The sequence below is a fragment of the Ostrea edulis genome, chromosome 2 (genome assembly GCF_947568905.1).
Source record: "Ostrea edulis chromosome 2, xbOstEdul1.1, whole genome shotgun sequence".
NCBI lineage: Eukaryota > Metazoa > Mollusca > Bivalvia > Ostreida > Ostreidae > Ostrea > Ostrea edulis.
The window spans coordinates 100,605,223-100,632,637 of NC_079165.1; the positions used below are offsets into that span (position 1 = coordinate 100,605,223).

Consider the following 27,415-nt stretch of genomic DNA (forward strand, 5'->3'; position numbering starts at 1 on the left):
AACTATCATTGTGACACTAATATTGATTGGTGTATTCTTTCATATTTTAACCAATCAGATTACATTTATTCTAACAACCTTGGTTGCAAAAGTAGGTCATTCACAGGAGAAGGAAGACATTTTGAAGGGATCATTAGAGTAACGATATTATTTATATGATGTTTTATTTTGTCACCTCGAACACACTATTGAAGTAAGAAGTGAAAAAAGAAGTTGCTGCGATGGAAGAAGAGGTTATCCAAGAATATTGCTCTTCCCTTGAAGAACTGACGGCAAACAGTAAACCACTAATCAACATGCTGACCATGCTTGCTGAGGACAACGAGCAGTATGCGCCTGAAATCGTTAAAGTCATAGAATCACATTTACAACAGGTTTTATTTCATTGTTTTTTCTATAGATAATTTATGGATAAATGAGTACACGTTTTTTTTACTAAATTATCTCGCATATGGGTTTTTCTGAACGTCATTAACCGGAAATAATGGTCATGTGACAGTACCATATGGTTGTTTAAGAAAGTAAAAATTAATGTATCAACGTTGTGATCTGTTTGTAAAAACTCCGGATATTATACAAAAAATTTACAAAATGTTACACTGTAAACAACCATTGTACAATCACTGACCATTTGAATTGTTGTTTTAATGTATTTATTTAAAGAAATTAAACTTTTAGAAGAGGAAGCGTCTGTCTTCTTTCCAAATACCCATTGTTGTGTACCTTGTGTACAGCTATTGTATCTTGAGGTATTTTAGAAAGTTCAGAAACAGGATTATCAACATTGTCATACTTGTATTGTGTTTGTGAAATTAATGTTCTGTGCTTTTATTTATGCTTTTTACAAGTGTTTGGCATTGCTTGCCATGACATGCAGTGGAATAGAGCAACCATTGTTGAATCTTGTAGAAAGTTCAGTATGAAAGTTCAGAAAAAAATTTCATGAATACAATAATTCATGTGCTAGGTGATATGTGTATTTTTGTTCTAATTTGACTTCATTATCATTTATCATGGCCTGACAGGAAAGTACAACTGCAGTCATGTTCTCTTATGTATTAAAAGAGTTGAAATATTGGAATCCATTGTATATTGGTCAGCAACAAAACATATGAATATGACGAAGGATTGATCATGACTGAATAAATATCGGAGAAAACACTTGAAACAACGTGTTAGAAAATCACAAGAGCTGAACTCTGCATAATTATTTATGTAAACAATTCCAAAATATTATTCTCTGATGTGCATTATCTTTTCTCTCTTTTCGAAATTGGATTTTGCATGATTAAACATAACAGATAATCTCACGACAAGATGGAATAGAATGGTAATTCTAAAATGTATTAAAAATTCTCACAAGATCGTTTTAGTCTTAATGGATAAGAATTATCAGAGATAAAAAAAAATTTGCACAGTTTGGAGTTGTTTATATGAATTTTGTTATGTAGAGAGATGCATTTTGTGGAAGAAAAAGAAACAATAACTTGATTCTTCGCCTCCAATTTAAGCAACAGTGCTCTGTGTACACTAATTAGAATTACTTCCTACTTTTGATCCACTATTATTGTGTGCTACACAAGAATCCAACAACATCCTGTTCAGGGTCGCGTCAGAGTGACCTTTTTGTCAGCCATTGAAATCACTGCTGCAGAAATGTTAATTGGTTGTTTAATTTTTTTTAACCTTTTCTTTCACTGTAAATAACACCCCAATGTGTTGCAAAAGACTAATTTTAGGAAGCCATTATGCTTTATAGAAAATTTTGAGAATAGAGATGAAAAGGATCAGCATATATGATAATTTCTGATAAGAAAGGATTCTCGCCAAACATTTCATGTGAATCTACTACACGTTACTCCCATTTGAAGAACGAGAAATAATTTTCTAAAGGCTGTTTACTACAGATGCCGTCTTTGATGCCTCTACATGCGTTAACATGAAACACACTACAAACAACCACACCTTGGAGAGTACAAAATGGATTTTGTTATAAATGCACTGTTTAGGTCAAAATGAAATATGTACGTGTGTTTACGGTTTCCCTACCCAACCTACTTTTTATCTGTAAACCTTAAATATTTTATTGACAAGAGTATAAACAAAATAAAAATCGGCAGTTTTCAAACTGGAGAATTTTTTTTCTTTTCCGGTTCCGAGTTTCTCTGATTTACCAAATGATTGAATAGTAATTGTAATGTATAGACTTGTATTCAAAGTGTATCAAAAACTACAATTTCAAATAAAATGTTTTACCTATCTACCCTACCTAATTATTTGGAGAGTGAAATAGGAAACACACGATTTGTTTTATTTTGGCCTTATAGAGAGCTAAATTTTTCAGTGCAAACTGTTTAGAATGGTACATAAATTTGTCGTATTTAGTTTGTAGTATTGCATTGTTAATTAGATAATGTGTTCCAAATGTAGTGTAACAAAAAAGAAAACGGAGATTTAATACTCTCAACTTTAAAGTTAGCCATACTTTGATCGGTTTAATCAGTCTCATGATTATGAATTGTCTTTGAGTCAACAGAAATGAGATCATGACCCTCAATGGGATGTCATTAGATTTTTTTTTAGTGTAGTGAGTATATGGTTAGATATAAATTAAATATTAACTAGATTGTGTACATCTTTAAAACTGGTTTGAGTAAGGACTTGTTCAGACATTGAAGTGAGATCACTGAAATTACGATTCATGTGAGGAATAGATGTTGGGATATCTTTTAATCATGAGGATCATGGATTATTTACTAAGATACTGCTGCTCTGCAATTGGATATCCATGATTTAAAGTAAATGTGTTTATACCATCAAAACACTGAATTAAACCTCAGGGGCTACTTTACTACATTGCATGATACTGTTCTCAAATATCACTAAATTTGAAAAATGGTAATTTTGCAATGCTTGAAATATTTATGGAAAAAAGGGAATGAAAGCAATCTTCAACATAATATGCATAAATTGCTTTCACTTTGATAATATCGTCTTTGATATACAATTAAATTTAAATTTGTTATAAATAGTCACAGGATGCAATTGTAAATCATGATATAGAACTGTTTACATGAAATTAGAAGGTGTTATGAATACAGTTGAGTTATTCCTTAAATAAGAATACAATTTATGCAACTGCTTAGCTACATGCAGGTGTCCTTTAAACTGTAGTATAAATGTACTTGCATTTTGAAATGCTAGGTAATTTTTCTGACTGACAGTTACTGGTTTGCCATTGAAGGAATTAAACCATCTCTAATGACACTAAAAATTCAATGCACAAATAGCTCTGACATGCCGTGAAGTATCTAAAATATATGAATCAATTTTGTTCTGTAGTACAGGTACCTAGTAACCAGTTTACTTGTTGTATTAAATCCGCGATCTTTGTTACCAGCTGCTATTGCTTCGACATTAAAGAACTGGAAAAGAAGACGGCCTGAAAAGAATATATGTAAATTTGGTAAATAAATGCGATTGAATTGTGTCTCGAGTTTCATTTGCTAGAGAGGATTTTGTCATTGGATGATGGTACTCTATAGTGTTTCAATGATGTTGTTCAGAAATGCTTTCAAAGAAAAATACTGCATTTATGATCCATGCACATTTCAAAATCTTGTAATATGTTGCCAGGCAATATATAGTCAAATTTGATCCTCTCGTATTAAATGAAGGATTAAAAAAAAAAAGAACTTTGATATCGAAAGAAATAAGAACAATCCAGTCACCAGATTGTTCTTAAAATACAATTATAGTTTTCGTAAAATTGTAGAAGTGGCATTTGAAATGTGCATGGATGAACTCATCATTCAAAATGTTTTATATGAAAGGTACAAGAACATGTTAATTTAATAGATTGAAATAGTGTGGAGGTATGTGGGTGTGGCGGTAACTTTATTTCTAGAGGTTTCGTGTACACTACTAATACAGTCGCTCTACATATTCACCGAATCCGATGTGTATAGAATTACAAAATATAACAATTATGCTGATAAGAATAATGGCCACATTGATATTTTTGAAATGGCCCTGAAGTTTGATTGCACTATTTTAGGTATATAAACAGTAGAGTCGGTTTCCTCAATTGTGTTGCCGCTCTGAAAGGGTAGAAAGATTTCACATATATTGCAGAAATTATACATAGCATTTAATATTGGTGGTTTTATATCGATATATAAACTATTTGCATTTTTTGCCCAAAGAAATTCTTGACCTAAATTTCATGTACCAACGAATGGAGTCCTGAGATCACATTAACACAAATGTTCTTGATGCTTGCTCCAATCTTCTTGTTACTTTTTATTGCATACTGGAAGAATGTTTGTACGGATTTACTTGAGAAAAGCAATATTTTTAACATAAGATTTGAGCAAGTCTATATGTACTACAGTGAGCTGAGCTACTGGATCGAGGCTCTAATGCTAAGCTGTTCTTGTTCAAACATGATACCACAACTGCATAATTATCGTAAATATCAAATGAAGATGCGAAATGGCGAGATAAACAATAAGGGAACATCAGCATGATAGTCGAGGAGAACTTAACAAAATATTTGATAGTACAGTATTTAGTAATGAAATCAAAGCATAAACTTTTCATATTTTTTGGACCTTTTCTTCGTACAGTACAATCAGTACAATCCATGCCTTTCTATGATTTACTGTAAGACCAAGTAAGATTAATTAGTAGATTATCATTCCTGCCCGCTCCTCGAAAATCTCGCCGCCCCGATTTTTTTTATTTTTCAAAATTACGATTTCCGGATATTTTTATGTCCGGTCTGGTATCGTAAACGTACTTTGTTTCACTTTGCCTTTTAGAAACCCAAATACACATGTAATTATGATTTATAAAGCCTTTTCTCAATGAGAGAAGGCATTTTCGAGGTCAAGAATACCATGGCGAAAAATAAAAAATAAAATCCTCCCACCCGCCCCATTTTTTTGTGAAGTTTGAATGATAATCTACTAATTAATTTTACTTGGCCTAATCAGGGGAAATGAAATGCAAAATTCCACAAATAGGTATCTGATTTTGCTGTATGAGAAATTTTGATATGTATTCGTTACTAAATCACAAGATGGTGAACTCATACAAAGGTATATGACTTTGGATTATGTGTAACAAAGAAGAGGAAAGAAGAGAGAAGATGTTTGTACCAGGAGATGAATATTATTGAAGATAAATGGTGAAAAGGAAAGAAGATTTCTACCAACATTTTGCTGCAGTGAATGGAGCCAATGGATTAAGCAGCAACAATATAGACTTGATGACTTTTTTGCCAGATTGTTTAGTCTTTTAACATGCATCGTATACAAATGATGACTAATGATTGGACCTTGTACAATATATTTTCCACCATGTATGAATGTGATTGAATGTTTGATGTTCTGTGAAGAAAACTAATATATGTGTTACTTTTATTCTTCTCTGTTTTGCAGATCTCTGAGGTGCTGCAACTGGTTGAAGACGAATTTGATCGACTTCAATGGTGTTCTCTCATTTTCTAATTTCAGGCTGAAGGGAACAAGAAGCTTCCAACTCTGTACTTAATTGACTCCATTATCAAGAATCTCCCCAAATCATCATACCCTTCTTTATTTGCTCAAAATATTGTACAGACATTCTGTGCAACTTTTGAAAAGGTTAGCATCCAAATTTGAAAATCAGTGCATTTGTATATGAAATGAAATGTTGCCCTTAAATAATTTTGGGTTTGACACTAATATATTGATTGATTAGAAATACAATTCATTTATACCCCTTTCATTTGTTTGTCAGATTGAATTTGCATAATTCTGAATTAGAATATTGAAGTTTTGGTTAAATTATCAGATCATAGTTATGTTATTCATACAATTACCCCCAACCCTAATAAAAGATAACCCAGCAATTTGTATGATGAGAAAGAGTAAATATTAACTAATCAAATGGCATTCATGGAGGGCATCAGATGGAGAGAAAGGCAAAAATAGTAATGAGTTCTGGACTGTTCTGATAAACAGAGGGTGCATGACCTAGGATCTCATATTTACTAAGCTTATTCAGATTTCCTCTTTCTGTCATAATTATCGTTTTAAAAAGGAGATACTTTAAATTTTGGATTTTTTGTGATTGAGTTTCCTGTTTAACAGGTTGGGAACACTTCCCTATAGCGAAATATTCTCACTAAAACGCGATTTAACATTACCATAAACGTGTTTTGGCGTCTTTATTGAAAATGATGGCAAATTCCGTGTGACGCTGAATAAGTGTGACTCACATTCAACATGATGCAAAATTTTTCTATGAAATTGACAACAGTCAAGAAATTGCATATCAAAGTTACAGTGTAAGAGGGAAGCAGTATGAAATCCAATACACATCTTGAGTGTTTTTGATATATTTGCAGAAGTATCAGACATTTTCTTCTTTTCACGTGAAACACGAAGAGATGTACTCCAGGGGTGTTTTTCTCGGTTGTACGGGATATTTTTACTCTTGCTAGAGAGGAATAATCGCGTTTTAGCGAGAATATCTCACTATAGGGGAAGTGTTCCCAACCTGTTTAATGCAGATATTGAATAAGCTTAGTTATTCTGATTTGCCATGAATTGAGATATCAGTCTACCTTTGAGCAAATGTAAATGAACAGCTTCTGAATGGGTTTGGAATATGTATGAATGGATTTTGATTCTTGGTGAAAGTACTGTATTAAAGAGCATTCTTAGTTCAAATTAGATTGTATGTGTGAAGGGGTATGAGTGAATTGTAGAGATCCTTGTAGATGAGCGAGATGCCCAGAGCATTGTAAGTGCATTTAACTGAATTTTCACTCCGTATTGAACTGCTTTAGGACCTGAAGTGTTGATATGTTGGAACCAGGAAGTAACTAGTGGCAGAACAAAACTGGTGTATTTGAGTGGAAAAAACTAGTGATCATATCATTTGCTCCTATGCTATTGTTTAAGCTTGAAAATGTGTTGCGTGAAAACTGTGGCATGATTTTGGATGAATAGTAAATGAAAAAAGAAAAATATTAGAAGCACATTTTTTTTGCAATATGTATCATATTTTCATTTCTTTTACAAGGGTATAAATTTTAGAGAGAGAAAAAAGAATTGTTTCCCCTCTGCAAACCAACATTTTGACTTGTGAATGAAAGAAACAAAAAAGGAATAAGATATTGACCTTCACTATGTTCAAGGAGCAATTGAAAGTATCTAGATGAAGAGTTAAAAAAATCTGGAATAAAAAAATAATTTTGCTGTTTAAAAGGGGAAATAAAAGAAAATTTGGTGTCGGCCAAATACAATGATTTAGATGTAGATCGCTGATAATTTTACTTTGTATTACTGAGGGAAAAAATATGCAACGTGTGGGTTTTTTCTTGCTGAAAGGATTTCGAGATTAAAATTGCATGACATGGGAGGAAGTGGGAAGTATTAAGTAAATGATAGATTACAGTGTTGGGGGAAAGATTGATGAATAAGTAGGTGTTAATAATGTTTTATTTTTAAAGATTAATTATACCCCATGCTGCGTGCAACAAAGTTGCGAAGGGTATAATGTTATTGACCTGTCTGTCAGTCCTCTTTTTTTTGTCAGTGCAACTCCTCTGAGACCGCTCAACAGAATTTTGTGAAATTTTGTAGTTAATAAGGACACGCTGTATATGTGCATATTCCCAGAAAATTCTGATTCAATAATTTTTCTGGGAGTCATGCCCCTTTTGAACTTAAAATTTCAAGCCTGTCTGTCCTGTTCTTGTCAATGCAACTTCTCTGAGACCGCTCAACAGAATTTTGTGAAACTTTGAAGTTAATAGGGCACACTGTGTAGATGTGCATATTCCCAGAAAATTCTGATTCAATAATTTTTGTGGGAGTTATGCCCCTTTTAAACTTAAAATTTCAAGCCAATCTGTTCTGTTCTTGTCTGCGCAACTCCTCTGAGACCGCTCAACAGAATTTCGTGAAACGTAATTAATAAGGACACACTGTAGATGTGCATATTCCCAGATTATTCAGATTCAATAATTTTTGTGGGAGTGATGCCACTATTGAACTTCATTTTGAGCCCGTCCGTCCTGTTCTTGCAGTAATGCATAGCATTACTATTCTTTATGTGAGGCATTGTCAAGCATTTTGAAAGTTATTTAAGTTGTACTGTTCAGTATTAATTTTCAACCATATCTACAGCAGCAACTCCATCTGTCTGTCTGAATATTAGTCATATTTAAAGTCCTGTTCGGAGACTTTCTGGAGATCCTGTTGACTTAATCTTGAGTAGTACTACAGTTTTCATTCAACAATATTCAAGCATTGGAAAGATGAATATTAAATATGTAATGTGAAAATTTTGGAAAATATAATGATCAAGAAAAAATGTCTGATATGTACTGAACCAGCTGTACCTTAAATTTTAAATTGGATCTATTGAAAAGAGACCTGGAACAATCTTCTGGAATACTATTGAAACTTGTATTCTGGTACTGAGGATTTTAGTGGGTTACTTTTGTTGCTAGTAACGTGTGGAACAGCACCATACTACATTAACAGCAATGTAATAAATCACCAATATTTTAAAAAGAGGACTTTAATGCCTCTTGAATTGGTCAAAAAAAGAAGTTTGGAGTCTTTACATGTTTAGCAAGTGAATATTCTGCTGCAGTGTACTTGGTTTTGTTTCATGATGAAATACCCCTGTAAGCACCATCTTACTACTGAATAGTTATTGAGGTCCATGCCTACTTCATAATAGATATTACTTACAACTCTCCAAAATTTGTAAATATGAAGTACTTGCTAAGATTTATAGTTTCTGATTAATGCTGTCTAATTTGTTTGAGGTTATTATGATGTGGTATTCCTTTCTTGTTTTGACACCCCCAAAAAATTTCATTGCTCCCAGCAATCAGCAACGATGGGTGTGTAATATCAGTATTGGAAGTTGTTTCCTCTTATATAAGGACACTAGAAAACAAAAAATGGATGCATGGGTTGATTATTTGGACTCAGTTTGGTTGTAATAAGTACAATTATGAAATTCCTTTACAAAAAATGAAAGACTTGTTAATTATCTGATGTTCAAAAGTTGAAATATATGGCTACTCCCCATATAAATAATTCTTTACAAATTTCCCTTAGCCTTAGGTTTAATTGAGACGTCATGGAAATAAATTGCATTCCATATGGTAAATTGTATACATTTTACTTATAAAAACATCAATTTTTTTTTTATTGTTTTTGAAAAAAAAAGAAAGAAGTTTATAGCAAGAGTCATTAACTGTTCTATGTCGCATCACTTCCAGACCTTGTGTGGGTTTTCAATTGTTGACAAGGTTCTTTCACTCCGCAGTAAAGTATGAATTTTATGATGTCTTCAAACCCACCACCCCCCCCCCCCTTTTTTTTTATTATTATTATTTTTTTTTTTTATTACAAACTGCCCTTTGCAATCCTGTGTCTATGATGGGAGTTGAAGAAAATCAAGTAATTTCTTGCTATTTCATTACAATGTAGTGCCATATATTGAGAGTCATTATATTTTGCTATCCAATCACTTCCTAATTATTTTCATGAAATTATTTGCTGTCAAATATCATAATTTATAAACTTTAGCTGCACAAGTATTTGCTGTTGCTAATCTTGGTGTCAAGTCTTTTCTGCACAAACTTCAAATATGAATTCTTCTTTAGCACTTCTATGTTTCATTACATTCAGTTTGTGACAAATATATATCTTAAGAATTCATATGACATAAAAGTTAGATATTCTACTTCTACAAAGAATTATTAGTAAACTAAAGTTCTGAAAATTGATGTTTGAGTTTCAATTGTCGCATCTCTGCTCTGTTTTTATTCAAACTTCAATCTTGCTTTCAAGTTTCCCAGTAGTAGAGCAAAAATAGACTTGGTGTTAATTTTGAAGCAAATTTAAAAAATCTTTATGTAAAGCATATCACTATGAATCGAAGTTGACTCGTTAATGTCATTGTGAGTTCAATGTAGAAAAGGAGACCTGTACTGATCTTGTCGGTTCTAGTATCATTAACATTTGTAGAAGGATCGATGCTCTGCTTGTTGGTAATTGGATACCTGCAACACAATGTAATGGATATATTTAATTCATTGAATTTAATTGCTTGTCACTGTTGATAATGCTCATAACCTGCAAACTAGTTTTGGGATAAAATAAATTACATATCACTTGGAAAAGATCATGGGAAATACCTAATAGATAGGGATTTTATGAGCCTTGAATTACTGTTCGAACTGACAAACCTCAATTGCAATATTTGACCACTGAAACAGCTGATTCACATAGACATCAAATTTTTTGAGAAAGCAGTGATGGCAGATAAATGATTTATCAGTTGATGGCACAGTAGCATAGCAGGTATCATAGATCCACACTTCAATGATGGATTGGGTCTCAAGAAGTGAATTTTCTTTCACAGATGCCCCTTATTTATGTCGGGGGAATCCTTGATGAAATGTTACTTCTTGTTTTAGCTGCATGAGTAGCTTTATTTAAAATAACTAGGGTAAAGCTTAAATCATTGCTACAAAGCTTTCTCTGCACAGTGGGTGTAAATTTAAAGCTTTTAGCTTTATAAGAATGTTTTTTCATGGGAGGTAACTCTTTGTTGGTGTAGATTCTCCCATGATAATTTATTTCCAGTAAGTGCTTGTTTAGACATTTTGGATTTTGATTTGAAAGGTTGAGTTATAGTGTACAAATGACAATTATTAAAGAAAAACTGGGATCTTGAGAAGTAGTTTTACAACCCACATACAGTTAATACTCCTGTGCTGATCAAAAGTTGATTTTCTCATCTGCATTAAATATGTGTTAAGGAGATAAGAGAATTGCTGAAAAGTATCTTTCAATTGGAGGATTCGACTGACCCAAGGTGCACATCAACCACTAGTATGCATTAAAAATGAAATAATAATGGATCCTTGCATATGAATTATTTTGCCTTAATATATTAGGTTGATGAGAAGACAAGACAGTGCATGTACAAAGTCCGACAAACGTGGACAGACATATTTTACAACAGAAAGTTGTATGCCATAGATGTGCGTGTGAACCACATGGACCCAGCATGGCCCATAACAGCATTAGCAGAAACGGACAAAAGCAACATATTTGTCAACCCAAAGTTCATAGCAAAGGTATGATTAAACTTCAGGAGTTTGGAGACAATTGAAGATTTTTTTCTTTTTAAATATTAATAGAGGCACATGTAACTGACTTCTACTCTTTTATTTACCTAATTATTTACAATGGTGCAATTTTAAATAGACTGATGTCTGAGTCGCGAAAGAAAAGAAAATTGATGTGTTTATGGTCTTCACATTCAAAAGATTTATGATATTGTGTGTGATAATTTAAAATTGTGCATACCTGCAGTTTTTAAAAAAAATGTGTTTGAAGAGGACAGTGTTTCTGATCTCAATTTTCCAGACATGCGCACTTTTTGGGGTTTCTTTCCTCCTGACACTTCTTTTCTTTTTCCACTATCAAGAAAGAAGAAGATATTGTTCCTGAGCTTCCTGCTATTCCTGATGTAGATGAAGAAAGACTGATGAGACAACAGTTGATTGCAAAAAAAGCAGAATTGTTGAAAATTCAACAGCAAAAACTTGAAATGGAGTTGCGAGAGCTGGAAGAGGCAACACAGCACCAACCTCTTAATAAGGTAAAATTATTTCTAGGAATAAATTTCAGCTATATATAAAGTATAAATTGCTTCCAGAATGCTGAGATTTTTCGGAAGCTTTCATTAAATTTCATGAATTTGCAAGAGTTGAGTCATTCTGATATTTTATGTAGCTTATGTTTATTTCTGGTAGTACTGCTATATCAGTTGCAAGCAAATAATTTTCTGGCATAAAAAATGACAAGTTGATTTTCCAAAAATAAAGTCTTTGGAAATTTTCTAATCGGGCACAATTTTTGCTGAGTAAGAATAGCAGAACTACATTGTTGTATATTTTCTCTATTGTGGATGCTTATGAATTTGGACTGAATACAATGTAGAAAATATTTTTTTTTTTCATAGAACACAAAAACTGATGATATCCTGTCAAGTGTGACATCTTCCATTGCCCAAACAGTGACCAGTATACCAAGCAGAGATCCTAGAATGGTGACTCGGAATCCTACGACTGCTCGTGACCCTCGCATCAGAGATCCAAGACTTCAGATTAAACCATCCCCAGTCAGTGCTACAGAAGTTGTACCATCCATTTCACAAGGAACAACATCTGGCATGTCGGGACCGGATCCTATGATGATGCCTTTCCCTGGCATGCCTCTCCCTATTATGCCAGTGGTGGGACATAATATGCCTACCCCAGGCATGATGCTTCACCCACCCCCTGGATTATTCCCTCCACCTGTTATGGGTCGTCTGCCACCTGTGATGCCGCCATACTCCTTGCCCTCTAGTCAACCCCCAGCAACACAACCCCCATCCACTCAAACGATTATGAATGAAAATACAAACAATCAAGCTCTTAATGACAGAATGACGCCAACTATACCTCAGCCTTCTAATAATAGTGAAAAAGAAAAGTCTGTAACACACCAGAAACATTCCACAGAGAAAGGAACATTAAGAAGTGAATTGGAACGAAGAGCAAAGGAAAATGAAAGTGAAGTGAAACATAAAAGTGATACTGACTCTCATAAACAGAGGTCCAGAGACTCTAAAAGCAAAGACAGAAGAAGTGCAGAGAATGGCAGAGATTCAAAGGAACGATCTAAAGATTCCAGATCCTCCAGAAGAAGTAGTCCTCGACATGAAAGAGGGAACAACAGAGACGCGAAAAACAGAGAAGATGATTCCAAGAGAAAATCTCCAAATGATGGAGATGTGAAGAAAATGGAGGAAGACAGGAAAAGAGATTCCAAACTAAAAGCTAGGTCTTCTAAAAGTAAGACTGAAGATGACTTTGATAGTAAGGATTCTAACCATTCAAAGCGAGATAAAGAAAAATCACCGTCTGTAAAGGATAGGTCAAGGTCACCTGTAGCAAGAAAAAATCATCCATCAAAAGAGAAGAAATCTCCAAAGAAGAAGGAAGTTGTTGAGAAGTTAAATGCTGACGTTAAGACAGAAATCCCTGAGCAAATTGAATCAGAAGAAGTAATGGACTTTGAGAAGAGGCCTGGGTTGTTTGAATCAGGTTACAAAATTCCAAAGAAGGAAATTACAGCAGAAGATAAAGATTTGGATGAACGTCAGCTGAAGATGAAAGATAAAGATCAGAAATTGGTGAAAGAAAATTCAAAACGTGACCTTAGTGAGATCGCTGAGAGTACGGAGGACAAGGCCATGGAGGAGGAGGGACCCAGTAAAAAGCCTCGCTTGGAGATCCATCCCAAATTGGACAGTGATCTCAGGTACCTTTTCCCCCCAAACATTTGTGTAGAAATTGTTCGAATATGATACACTATAGATGATTTGATAAAATGATAGTGAGAAAAAGTCAGATTTTTTTCATGCTTTACATTTATAAACTTTTCTTGCTCCTCCGTTGCAACTTGTAGCTTCACGTAAGTAATTCTTTAAAACTCTGAATTTACAATTTGTAATTCATTAAGATTTTATTTATATTAATTTTTGAAATTTTATATTTCAAGAAAATTTTATTGATAATTGTTTGCCTTCCTAAACTCTGTTGACAATGTTTTCATTGTACACCCCATGAATTTTAGGGGTCTTATATCCTGAAGTAGAGGATATACTGAAATCATTATATCTATCAGCTCTTGTCAGCATGAATGTCAAGGTCACCAGACAAAAAATATGTACAGCATACCCCTTGTATATTTAAATATTTTTGGGAACTCAAGGAAAAAAATTCGATCTAACCAGTGTTGAATATAAACTTTTTTTAACCCCAACCCCCCCAAAAAAAGGTTTACTTAGCAATTTTGCAGCAAAAATTATAATCTGTGGGCCTGTGAAGTAGATGTATGGACAATAAGGCTACCAATCTCTCACCAGAGGGTGTATTACGCTACGCTACAACACCTCTGTCAACGTCTGAATGTCAAGATTCTTGGCAAAACTTACTTTTACCTATTGCATCATATAAATAATAATTTTACAAGTTTAAGTTTTAAGCTTTAAATATTAAAGTAAGTTCACAAAAACAACAAATTCCATGATTATTCTAGTATTATTGAATAATGAATATTTATATAAACCTTTTAATTCGCTCAGGTGTCTCATAATTACCATCTACTGTTTTTAAAAAATTCAGACAAGTGTTTGATTTGCTTAGATATTATCATTACAGTTTGATATGCTAAGTTAGTTTTAGTACAGTTTGATATGTTTTTTAGACGTTGACAGAGGTATTAGTGGAGCGTAGCGGGAACGATAACTCTGGGTAGAGATTGTAAGGCTACCTTACTTTGATCTGTTTTCATTGTTTTGGAATTTTAAAGCAAAAACTGGGGAAAATACCTGCTTTTTAGCATTGGAATGGGGCCTTAGTTCAGCCCCGTGGGATTGACAGTTTTACATGGAAATATATGGTGGGGGGGGGGGGGGGGGATCTGAAAATCTTTTAAAGAACAACAGGATCATGATTTATAATATGCAGTAGGAGGAAATTTTATAAGAAGAGTAGCAGGGCTATAATAAATCATATTATTTACATGCAAACATTCTCAAGTACATGTATTGTGAATATGATAATAATTTGTTTTCTTCTTTTTTTTTTTGTTGTTGTTAAATTTGATTTTTTATTTTTTTTTTGACCATGGGGTTAGGATGAGCTAGAATTGGGGATCAAGTTTTACATGATACATAAATATAGGTAAAAAAGACATCTTTAAAACTCTTCTGCAGAACAGCTAGGCGGTGTTATTAATATTGATATTGAAACTTCCCTATGTTTGGATTTCAGTCATGACCCATGGGGCTATGTTTGGGTCATAATTTGAGGTAAAAAAATTCATGGGAATAAAGAGGGTATGAAATCTATTAGGATTCTTCGGAAGAACAGCAGGATCAAGCTGACTTAGATTACCATTGTGACCCGTGGTCCTCTTCACGGATCTCATAAAGATTTCATTTGTAATTGAGTCTCGTATAGAGGTTACTCACTACCTCCCTTAAATATCTCTTAAGTGCTTTCAGGATTTGCTGTTAAATAAATTTATTACAAAACAAATTTTCATTAAATTTTTTGATTATGCAGGAAAGACTTGTAGGTATTATATAGGTGACGTAAGACCTGTTGATGTACACAATCATAGTCTATGGTCCTTTGGACAATGTCAAGGTCACTGAAAGATGTGTGTAATGTTTGGTCCTATCATTAGTTGGAAAGTCAAATTATTCTAGGCTCTCACTCTTAGCATCTAATGAAGGTCCATTATGATCTTAGATTGGTTTATATAAGTTTTTTGTCTGGTTTATGAGTTTGTTATCCAGTGATTTTAGTTTGAATATTGTACATGTATGAAACATGTAATATATATTAATATAATCTTATTTTAATGTACCATGTGGAAGTATTGGTCTGCAAGAACAGCTTTCGTTTTCTTTAAATTTCATCCATAAGCTCTAGTGAGTTTTCTGAACAAAATATGTCTGTCATCTTTTCAAGAATCACTAGGGGTATTAATTGATATGAAAATATCCTTCTGTTTTGTAAGCTGTGTTTAATTACAAGAAGGATACATTTTAATATTCAAAGCATTTGCATACATGTAGTGTAGATTCAAGTTCATTCAAACAATGTTCCCTGGGGGGGGGGGGGGGGGGGCACATTATACTTGGTTTAATGTTAGTTATGAAAATAAAGGAATTATTTTCTTAAGTCTTCCTCTCAAGAACCACAGCGATGCAGTTGGTTTAATCATTATGGAAGTGTCCTTACGTAGTGTAGATAATATATTATTTCCTTCATTCTATGACCCTGAAATTTAAAGACTTACTCTCTTAGTGTCCCAATAATATACATGTACAAATCTTTATCCCTATGGGAGAAAGCACTCAGGTGAGCATTGGTGCCCATGAACCTTGTGTTTTTGTTGTTTTTAGTTATCAGAGTTTCTTGCATTAATACTTCAGACATTTTGTCATATTTTGGTTATTGCTTGAGAATGTCATATATGGTATGTGCATTATTCAGTGGCTTTCAATATTGATGTGTTAATTATGAAAATTATTTATTGTGGATTGTGTTACATTGCTTACTTTGGAATCATGATATTTCATTAAGACTGAATTTCTCTTACTTTCATGGGTATCCTTCTATATATGATAAGTGGTGTATTTGCCCACCAAATCAAGTTGTGCATTTATTTCAAAATTGAATTCAAAGTATTTTGTGCGAGGCAGTTGTTATTGACAATTTGATCAAACTGACATAGGCGTGGAATTGTGACATAAATACGCAGATGTTTTACTGTCATTTAAAAGGCCCATTTTTTGATATATGAAATTGGCTATTTTCAAAGTTTTTTTCTCTCTCTAAAAAACATCAAAGAGAGACTTGGACAAACTTGATCATTTATGCCATAGACTTTTTTTTCTAGTGCACGTATGTACTAACAATAAATTTTGTTTGTTCAGAGCTGTGTTGTATGTTTTCTGGAAAAAAAACCCATTTACAAGTAGAAGCTTTTCACCAAAATTTAGTAAAATTGAGAAATTGTGACACTATTGATGATGTGGGTATTCCAAAAGGACAGTAAATATTAGAAAAAAATTATGTGAAATGGAATGGACATGATCTCTTAAAATGAAAGAAGAAGATTTTATCTTTCTTGAATGTTTTAAGTTTTGAGTTTTATTGGGACCCACAAAGACAGCATGTTATTATACATACTCCTTTGACATTTCATTGAAATACATTCATGATGTATATTAAGTTACAGTTCAGAGTTTATTTCAAAGTAGTTATATCCAAACAAAAGTTGTAAAATGCTGGCAATTCAAGAAAATTGGCCCTCAAGAATATAGAAGATTCCACAGTACAATGTACCGACCACTGTCCTTACTCAGAACCATTGACTCGCTGAGTTTTACAGCTCCTTTATTGTATGTATCATGCATGGTTGGTATCAACATATGTGAAACATACTGTACATTGTTCTATGTAGCTGACGCATCGTTTCATTCCCTGCAAAATTCAGAAAGTCAATTGTTCTGAGAAATCAAGATGACCCTGAAATGCTTCTCTGATATTTTGCTCAGAATATGGTTGGCTTTCTTCTACAGGGCATTGTTTGGTAGTGAAGATCAAGACTATAGGGGCATGGTGGATGTAGATCAAAGAAACCCAAAGACTCCAAATCAAAAAGGCTGGGCTGACTACAGACAACAAAACCCAGGAGAGTTTTCATATGAGATTGAGCATGAGAAAAAAAATATGGACCACCGAAGTCCATTGGACATGGATCATAGAAGGGACGTAGACTTTCGTAGTCAGAAAGGGGATAGCGATCTGCGAAATGCCACTGAATTCTCAAAAAATGTGGATATTCCAAATGCTCTCTCTCTGGAAAATAGAGAGCACATATTAGAACAGATTGAGAAACGTAGAAAATCAGGGGAAATAACATTTGAAAGACATCAGGAACTTCTGAAAGATTTATCTCGTTTAGATGATTTACAAAAGATTCAACATGAGAGAGAAAAATTAAAGGGAGAGTTAAAGGAGAGAGATTCTGATTATAATCCAGGACTTCCTAAGGCTTGGGGATTGATTTCTGATGATAGAGTACCTAGTCCATCATGGCCATCTCATAAAGATCAGCCAGCAATAGAGAGAGATGGATCCAATTACCCTAAAAAATGGTCAGACATTCACAGACCTGCTGCTAGAGAATTGGTTGAAGGAGAGTATCGTTCTCCAAGAAGTGACTTTGATAATGATTCCAGAGAGAGGTTCCCACCATTTAAAAGGGAGAGACCTGGTCCTCCTGAAGGGCCCCACCAGAGAGATAGGTTTGATCATCCCCCTGATGAAAGAAGGCCTCCTATGGACATTGACAGAGGAGGTAAGAGGGATATGCCTGGGCCGCCACAAAGGATGGGGAGGCCAGTAAAGGATGAAGACCGATTCCCTCCCTCGGACTGGCATGGATCAGCAGATAGGGACTATGACAGAGAAATGTGGGATTATTTTGCAAGAGGACTCCCAGGAGGAAGGAGACCACCAGATTTTATTCGAGATGATATGGATAAAAGACCTAGCCCTGATAGAGGTCCACATTTCAAAGACTATGATGGTCATGGTCCAAGAAGGGGAATGGGACTGAGAGGTCGAGGTACAAGGGGACGCAACTCTCCAGTATTTAGAGACTCCAGAGGAGGCCCCATAGATACTGAATATCCACATGATATGGACAATCGCAGACCAGATGACAGATTCCCTCCTAGAGGTGGATGGCATGGAGGTAGAGGGTGGGAAAGGGGCCGCAGGGGAGGACATAGAGGGGAATTTGGAAGTCGGGGTGGCATGTTCCATGGACCGAGAGGGCCACCACCACCTCATGATATGGATGACAGAAACTTTGAAAACAGACCAGCTCCAGATTTTATAAACAAACCTAGGTCTCAAATGAGACAGTTTACCCCAGTGAAAGATTCTCGGTGGGCAAATCTCAGCAACTTTCCTGGATCTGATGATATTGAAGAGTTTGTGATTGATGGAAAACCTTTTCATATCAAAGTTGGTGCTCCTTCAAGAAAGGTTAGGTTTGGGAAATGTCTAATTGAAATACTTGCAGATCCTAATCAGAGATGTATTCTTGTGGATGGCCAGAAAGTATACACTTTTGGTGATTATGTAAGGGATGTTAAACTGCAATCTGATGCAACTGGAAGAACTTTCAAAGTATTCTACCATGGTGCAGCAAGACAGCTTTGGATTGATGGTGTTTTACATGAGCTAAGGTTGGATGCTCCACCAAAGATAATAACAATTAAAGAGAAAGACCACACAATTAGAATCGATGGAAGAGATGGTATGATTCTATTAGACAATAAAGAGCTTGGTGTATTTGGAGGTCCACCCAGATTTGTGTTTATTGCAGGAAATCGCTGTGAACTTCGTTTTGAACCACCACCTAGGCAAATTCTCATTGATGGGAACTTGTGTGAATTAAAATTGGACAGAAAAATTCCTTGTGTGATGATTGATGGTGTACCTCATGGCATTCGCTTTGATGGGCCGTCAAGGGAAATTATGGTCAATGGTATTCTTCATACTGTACCTATGGACAGGGCTGTCAAAATTCGTATTGGCAACAGACCACACAATATTGCATTTGGTGGTCCTGCTCATGAAGTAATATTTGATGGCAAATGGTATGAGGTGAAATTTGATGGCCCTCCCAAAGTAATCAATGTGGGAAATAGACAAGTGGAAATTCAACTGAAGGGAAATTCACCTGATGTGAAAATTTTAGAACCATTTGAAGATCCGCAATTAATGATGCCAGTGAATAATGTAGCATTGGGTGCAAATGGTCCAAACAGAATGCAAGGACCAAGAATGAGACCTGGAGGACCTGGTAATTTCCAATCAGATGCACCTATGGTGAACCAAGGACCCAACAGGCCTATGGGTAATGTTTTTCTATAATTAACAGATTAATAAAAGTGTGAAGGGATGTTTACTGATTAACACCCAGTATGTGATGTTTAAGGGACCTCTGCATGTTTTGAGCGATCTGTCCTGGGAAAATTTTTGAAGATATGTACACTAGTTTCATCAAAATTCGGTGGATAACGTATATTTTTTTTTTATGTTAAGTTGATCCATGAAATAAACTATTTATAGAGGTGTGTTACCTCCATTATGGTACCTAGTAAAGAATGTGAACTAACCTAGCTGCCACTTGACAATGTGGTTTTGATCAATTGTTTTAATATAGAGTATTTATCCATCGCAAGTTTCTTTATTTATCGATTGATCAATTTTAGATAGTGTACTTAAAGATGGTTTGCTCTCTCGTTGTGGAAATATATAAGTTAAAAAAGTTGGAACAAAACTGTTTTGAAGCGCCCCTTTAAGTGTCTTCATTGTTTTGATATTGATGTAGGACCGGCAGGACCGGGACCACTTAGGGGTCCGAGACCTCCAATGATGGATGGGGCACCAATGGCAGGACCAAATCAACCTCTGGCAAACCCTCAAATGATACAGACATCCAATCCCATGATGGCAAACCAACCTCCACAAGGCATGGTGATGGGACCTGGTTCAAATCCCATGATGCCCACCCAGGGATTCCCTATAATGCAATCCACTTCCATGATGCCAGTGCAGACTTATTCCACTGCAACTATGACCCAAATTGGAGCAGCTCCTATCACAAGTACGTTTTGTTACCGCTGTTTTAAGTTTTATGTACATGCTCATATTCAACAAAATTTTTATTGACGTAAATGACGTTGTATAGAAACGTGAGAGAGAATTCGCTGACTTGACTTCAATATATTCTTGTTTAAAGTTATGACTAGATTTCTCTATTGTTTTATAAGGTATGCCAATGACAGATGTCAGTCTGTCCACGGGTCAGCCCCCTCAGATTCCGGGCATTATTCCAGCAGCCCCAGGTAAATTAGTCGGCTATCTATCCTGTATATTGCAAATAAAAGTAAATATTATGCAATAAATGACATTTTGGCCTGATATTGGAAAAATCAAATGTTATATTCACCTTGAAGGCACATGGAGGTGAATATAACATTACATTCTATTTTTCCTTCTTTGTTGGATATTAATCTATCAAGAAGCTCAGAATTATTGAATCATATGATAAAAGATTATTGCTCTTGTAGTTGGAGGTTCTGCAGCATTGGACATCGGGTCATTATTCCAAAAACTTCTAGATACTGGTATAATTTCCAAGCCAGAAGTGAAGCCAGAACCTGTGTCTGAAGCTAGCAAAGTGAAAAAAGAACCCGTCATTCCTGTGAGTATCCTTCAGTGGTCAACATTTATATGTAGCCGATTCCAGTATTCTGCAACTATTCCATTTTTCTGGGAGTCTCAGTTTTAACTTGATTACCTGTATTTGATATATGTAAATATTTTTTGATTTGATTGTACAGGAAATTAAAAAAGACAAGATTGATGTCATTCCTGACTTACTGGATTTAAAGACTGACAGCCTAAAGAAGTATGTCATAAATTCTTTCCAACATTTTACATAGAGTGACGAAATGCAAAATACCATTACTGGTGTTTTTATCAGTGAATCTGTGAAAGTACTGGTATTGGGGCAATATTGAAATATTTGCTATTTTCCAAAACGTACATGTACTGGTAGTACATGTATATGTCATGTAAGTGTACATGTACATATGTCACTAAATTATCAAGTAGCGCATTTTGGAATTTAAAACTACATTACAAGTACACACTGCCCGGCCTAGAGGTTAATGTCACGGGTCCTCGGAGATGACCTTAAAAACGGATGTCCCGTGTCGCAGTATGTGTGGCACGCTAAAGAACCCTTGCTGCTCAAAGGCCGTAAGTGCCGAGCAAAGGCCTAAATTTGAAACCCTTCATCAGTCTTGGTGATGTCTCCGTATGAGTGAAAAATTCTCGAGAGAGATGTTAAGCAAGATACAATCAATCATTACAAGTACATGTTCATGTATAGTAAAAAGGTGCATGCATAAAGTAGTTAAACTTGAATGTTAAATCTTGCATATTCTGTCTTTTTGTAGACAATACAAAGGGGTGTTCCAGAGAATGTACAGCGGGATACAGTGTACTTCATGTGGAATGCGCTTCACTTCCAGTCAGACCGAACGATACAGAGAGCATCTGGATTGGCATTTCCGTCAGAATCAGCGAGAAAAGGATGGTGCTCGTATTTTGTTATACAGGAAGTGGTTCTATGCATTGGATGTAAGCATACTCTAATTAGACGAGAAAAGGAAGAGATTTAATTTGTTACTCAGGATTTAGTATGTTAGAATGATTTTTCAATTTCATCACAAGTACAAAGGATAAATTTCTTGAAATTACATTTTAGGAATGGATTGATTATGAGGAAATTGATGAGTCTGAAGAAAAGGGTGAGTAAACATTGTTAAGATACTTCTTCATTCTACTCGTTTTTTGCAATATGTCAGAGTTCCTGAAATTTCGTTTTAAATGTCAGACAGTGTCGGCCCAAACAAAATTTTGAAGGTCCAAAAAAAAAAATGCATCGCTTTTGTGGTTTTTATTAATTTTATTTATAATCAACTAAATTGTATTCAATCTCTATCTCAGCTATAAGTTAATAAATTCTCCTTCATTCGCTTTCTCATCTTCCCCACTTTCACTGAGTCTCTTTCTTGCTCCACTTCTCTCTCTTCCTCCACCCCTCTCTCTAATCACCCTTTACTCCTCTCTCTTCCTCCACTCCTCTCTGTGATCACCCTCCACTTCTCTCTCTTCCTCCACTCCTCTCTCTAATCACCCTTCACTTCTATCTCTTCCTCCACCCCTCTCTCTAATCACCCTTCACTCCTCTCTCTTCCTCCACCCCTCTCTCTAATCACCCTCCACTTCTCTCTTCCTCCACTCCTCTCTGATCACCCTTCACTTCTCTCTCTTCCTCCACTCCTCTCTCTGATCACCCTCCACTTCTCTCTCTTCCTCCACCCCTCTCTCTAATCACCCTCCACTTCTCTCTTCCTCCACTCCTCTCTGATCACCCTTCACTTCTCTCTCTTCCTCCACTCCTCTCTCTGATCACCCTCCACTTCTCTCTCTTCCTCCACCCCTCTCTCTAATCACCCTCCACTTCTCTCTTCCTCCACTCCTCTCTAATCACCCTTCACTTCTCTCTCTCTCCCTTCACTTCTTTCTCTATATCTTGTCACTTTCTCTCAGCTTCTTCCTCATCTTCCTCTGCAATCTTTATAACTACTCTCTCTCTCACTTTGGCCTGGGTGTAGTTGGTCCTTCGACAGATGGTGTCACTTAGATAAAACTGCATCAAACAGAAGCCATGGTCTCCCAGCTTGCCAGACGGATTAAAACAATCAATTTCTTTTCTCCTCGTAGTTCTTCACAACAGATTCCCCATGTTTACGTTTCAATTCCTTGTCAGGTTTAGCATCGGTTTAAAATTTTATGGGTCACATGGACGCCATTTTTCCCTGTAAAAACGGACTTCCATCCTGATCTTTTATCGGCCATCAGGACCGACAATTAAGTAACTTGTGTCGGACATTTACTACTTTTATCGAATAATCTGACATTACCGACACTTTTCAAGAACTCTGAATATGCTGTAGATATTGGAAATTTTGCATATATTTTTATTTTTTTACGAAATTGAGATTGATTTTTGCTTACTTAGATTTTGTGAATTGGTTTTGTTACAAAAGTGCAACACAAGATATTTTATTTTCATGAAAAAAAATTTTGTTGTGAATTTTATAGACCCGTAAAGATTTTTCTACAGCAAAAATTTATGGTAGTATTTGTTCAGCACTGTAATGTTGCTTTAACAAAATCAAGAAGAGAGATATTTGAAACGGAAAAATGTCTAGAAATTTTAGGAATGATTTAGCAAATGCAAGATATATGGTTAAGTATACATTTTTCCCTAGTGATAATTTCATTGCAAAGTTGCTGTATTTTAGGCAGGAGCAGTGTGTTTGAACAAAGTAAACCTGGAGCAGTGCCTGATGCTCCTACTATCAAAATCAATATCCCAGAAAATGAGGACATCCTCAGGTGTCCAGCGGCCTCCGACGGTGAAAATGTAAGTATCATTGGCTGTGTGGCATCAAAAGCTTGTGAATCTTGGTTTAAATTGTAGGTGAATGTTACAATATAAGGACCATTTATTAAAGCTGTATGGTCCGAATTACAATATTTTTTTTTCCATCTCGTAAAAACGCTATTAAATCATCGCACGTATGTAGTTATGAGACTGTATGACATATCATAAATTATTTCACCTGTTTTAACCCAAATAATTTGATTTTTAAATCGATGTTTACAAATAACCGCGGCCGCGTCACTCTGCCATTTCAAGTGACAGTCACGTGACCAGTTCAAAATTTCAAATCATTGGTAGTCTTATCTGTGTAAAGCTGTGTATTTTGTTATAACAGTACCGTACCATAAGTTTGATAGAAATAAAAATATCAAATACCTCTTAGTAATTCATTGTTTTTCGCTCTTTCAGCCTTAAAACTAGACAGTTGCGTATGAGTTAGTACATCATGTTGGGATTCCCCTGACGCGCGTGGGTCTATTTATAGACGTCTATTATGGGATGATTTATATATGTAGCCACTATATTTACATTCTAAATAATATTCGCACTGTTTTCTTTTACATGCAAATGTTTTCAAGCATGTAATTAAGGGAAAGTTAATAACTTTATAAAGTAATTAATCTGCTTTAAAGTAATTATGTACAAAAATAATACATGAACATCGGGTCATACAGCTTTAAACATGACTTGAAAAAGCAACATGCTTGTGTTTTGTACAGGTGTGTGACATTTGCGGTGACCCCTTTGATCAGTACTGGGATGAGGAGGCAGAGGAGTGGCATCTCAAGGACGCAATCAGGGCAGAGGGCAAGGTCAGTGGTCCAAAGGTTTTATAATGTTATCACAAATAGAAGTTCGGTTATTCTGTGTCACAAGTATTTATAGAAGTAGATAATTACTTCCAACCATAGGGAGATTATTGCTCAAGTTGATGTAAAGATATTGCATCTTTATTGATTAGAAACAAAATATTCAGAGTAGAAACAGCATTATCTATTTTCATTTGGATTAATGGACTATTTTTTCCTCCAGACTTACCATCCTGTTTGTTATGAGGATGAAAAAGAGGTAAGGACTTTCATATTAGTGAGACAAAAAAAAGGAAAAAAAAAAGAGACATTTTGATTTATATTACATGACTACAAAACAATTGCATATATGTGATAAACTTGCATTTATAGATGAATCTTTGATGAATTGTAGGGCAGCATTTTGGATCCAACTCCAACTCCCACGCCGAAAACAGCAGAAAATAATCCTCTCATTATGCAAATAAAGAAAGAGCTTGGGCAGATTCCAGCTGACACTGTGATTCATTACCAAGAGGACATGATTGTAAAACCGAAAGTGAAAATAGAACCAACAGAAGAGGAGAGCATTGATGAGACTCCTCAAAGCACAAACAATGAAAATAATGTCTTAAATCCCACAATTGTGAAACAGGAAGTGCCAGATACGGAACCGAAAGGAAATGACAGTGACCAACAAGTTGTATCTCAAGAAAGTGCAACACAAGAGGCTCCACAAGTCAAAGTGGAAGTCACAGAAGCTTCTTGAAAATACTTGAGTTTTATAATAAACCTTTTGTAAATGAAGAATTTGTTTTAAAGGGGCTTTCAATAGTTGTTTTATGATGTAAATACATGTGCCAGACATTTTGTGATTGTACATGAAATGTTGAAGTCATGCATGTATTTAAGGTTGTGTTGAGAATATAATTTTGTGTGTTACGAACATGTAATGGAGGTTTTACTCCAGTATCTATTGTAAGACTGAATCCACTTATATAAAGTCATTCTGTTGAATCTTATTTATTTTGCTTCACGTAATAATGGTTTAGGAAAGGTTACGGTCAAGTATTAAAGATAAAGTACTTGTTTGTGTTTCTGAGTTTGATATAGTAGTCTAGTTTGTGTTCCTGACATGTTTAAAGTACAGTACATGTCAGACATGTCTCAATTTCTAAAATCAATTCTTGAATGCATAAAATTATTTCATTGTCCATATCATTTCAGATTCATTTACTTCTTGTCAGAGTATTCATTTTATTTTGATACTTGCATGTACTCTCTGATGACTCTTATAAAATGTTATTGTGGAAAATATGGAATGTGTCATCTCTCAAAATGAGACTGTTCTACAAGAAAAAAAAATAAATTGAAAAATGTGGAATTTTTTTTATCTTCTTGTGTATTCATGATCTAAGATCAAAGGTCGAGTCGTATTGTGTTCATGCTGACCATCTGTTTGTCTGTCTGCCTCTGTTTTAGCCTTGGTCATAACTCATGATCTGTGCAAGAGAAAGACTTTACTCTAGATGAAATGAAAGGTCAAATGCCATGTTTGTGACAGTTGAACATAAATCACTGTCGGGGGCTTAGTGTTTGCAAATTGTTCGCAGTGACTGTATAACAGATGGAATTGAGGAAGAATTTAAATTTTCCAGTAACAGAAATATGTATGATTTGTATATTGTGCTGTCATTATTATTGTCCGATTTAAAGAGGATACACAAAAATTTCAGATATTATATATGTGTATCATGGGGTTTATATGTACAGGAAATTATCAATTTCTTGTCGTGTTACTCGGGTGACCTATTGCTGTTGGTCTGCATGTCATCATTGTCTGGCGTGCAATAACAATTGAACATTTTAATGACCCGTCAAAGAGAAGTATTATGGTATGATGTCATCCGTCTGTCTGTCCGGACCTTGTGGGCAGGATACAGACCGAACCGTAAGCTCCAGGATATTACAGCTTGGTACATTTAATTACCATGATGAGAGGAAGATGCCTATTATTTTTCAAGGTCAAGGTCGTAGTTTCACTTAACATGTAGTAGGAAATCCTTGTGGGCAGGATACAAACCGAACCATAAGCTTAAGGATATTACAACTTTGTACATTTGATCACCATGATGAGATGAAGATGCCTATTGTTTTTCAAGGTTAGAAGTCAAGGTCACAGTATCACTTGGTATGAAAACCTTAGGCAAGATACAAAACTGTAAGCTCCAGGATATTGCAATTTGGTACATTTGATCACCATCATGAGAGGAAGATACCTATTGTTTTTCAAGGTTAGAGATCAAAGGTCAGTATCACTTAGTAGGAAAACCTTGTAGGCAGAATACGAACCAAACCATAAGCTCCAGGATATTGCAACTTGGTACATTTGATCACCATGATGAGAGGAAGATGTCCATTGTTTTTCAAGGTTAGAGGTCAAAGATCAAGGTCACAATATCACTTAGTAGAAAAACCTTGCAGGCAGGATACAAAAATAAACCATAATCTCCAGGATATTGCATGTTGGTGCATTTGATCACCTTGATGAGAGGAAGATGCCTATAATTTTTCAGGGTCAAATGTCAAGGTCACAGTATTACATAGTAGAAGAGCCTTGTCGGAAGTATACAGTCCGAACTGTTGAGGCTAGGACTGTACACATACACTTTATGCCAAGTGGAGGATGCCTATTGTTTCCAAAGGTCAAGGTCGTAGTAGTAGGATACAGACTGGTTCGTTGGGGCAAAAACTATCTAACTTGGTATACTTACATCTTATACCAAGTGAAACGAGAGATGTTTGCAAAACATATATGCCCCCTATGGTGCAAAACTGAAAAGGGTTATACACATGCAT

General features: G+C 35.1%; 1 protein-coding gene across 3 annotated transcripts; it reads left to right on the forward strand.

Annotated features, from left to right (window-relative positions):
- The first annotated feature begins 56 nt into the window (after positions 1–56).
- Positions 57–25,940, forward strand: LOC125682196 (pre-mRNA cleavage complex 2 protein Pcf11-like). Of its 3 annotated transcripts, XM_048922634.2 has the most exons (16): positions 57–374; positions 5,520–5,648; positions 10,982–11,164; positions 11,518–11,691; positions 12,055–13,400; positions 17,242–19,595; positions 20,073–20,348; positions 20,515–20,589; positions 20,815–20,948; positions 21,088–21,155; positions 21,709–21,892; positions 22,020–22,062; positions 23,626–23,747; positions 24,488–24,580; positions 24,801–24,836; positions 24,972–25,940. In XM_048922634.2, exons 1-16 carry the CDS (start codon positions 222–224, stop codon positions 25,323–25,325), a joined length of 5,724 nt encoding a protein of 1,907 aa, XP_048778591.2. In that variant the 5' UTR covers positions 57–221; the 3' UTR covers positions 25,326–25,940. The 3 variants fall into 3 exon arrangements, with proteins under 3 accessions (XP_048778591.2, XP_048778592.2, XP_048778593.2); XM_048922635.2 differs by lacking the exon at positions 5,520–5,648 and having other exon boundaries at positions 58–374; XM_048922636.2 differs by lacking the exons at positions 57–374; positions 5,520–5,648 and adding an exon at positions 5,660–9,476.
- The last annotated feature ends 1,475 nt before the right edge of the window (positions 25,941–27,415 follow it).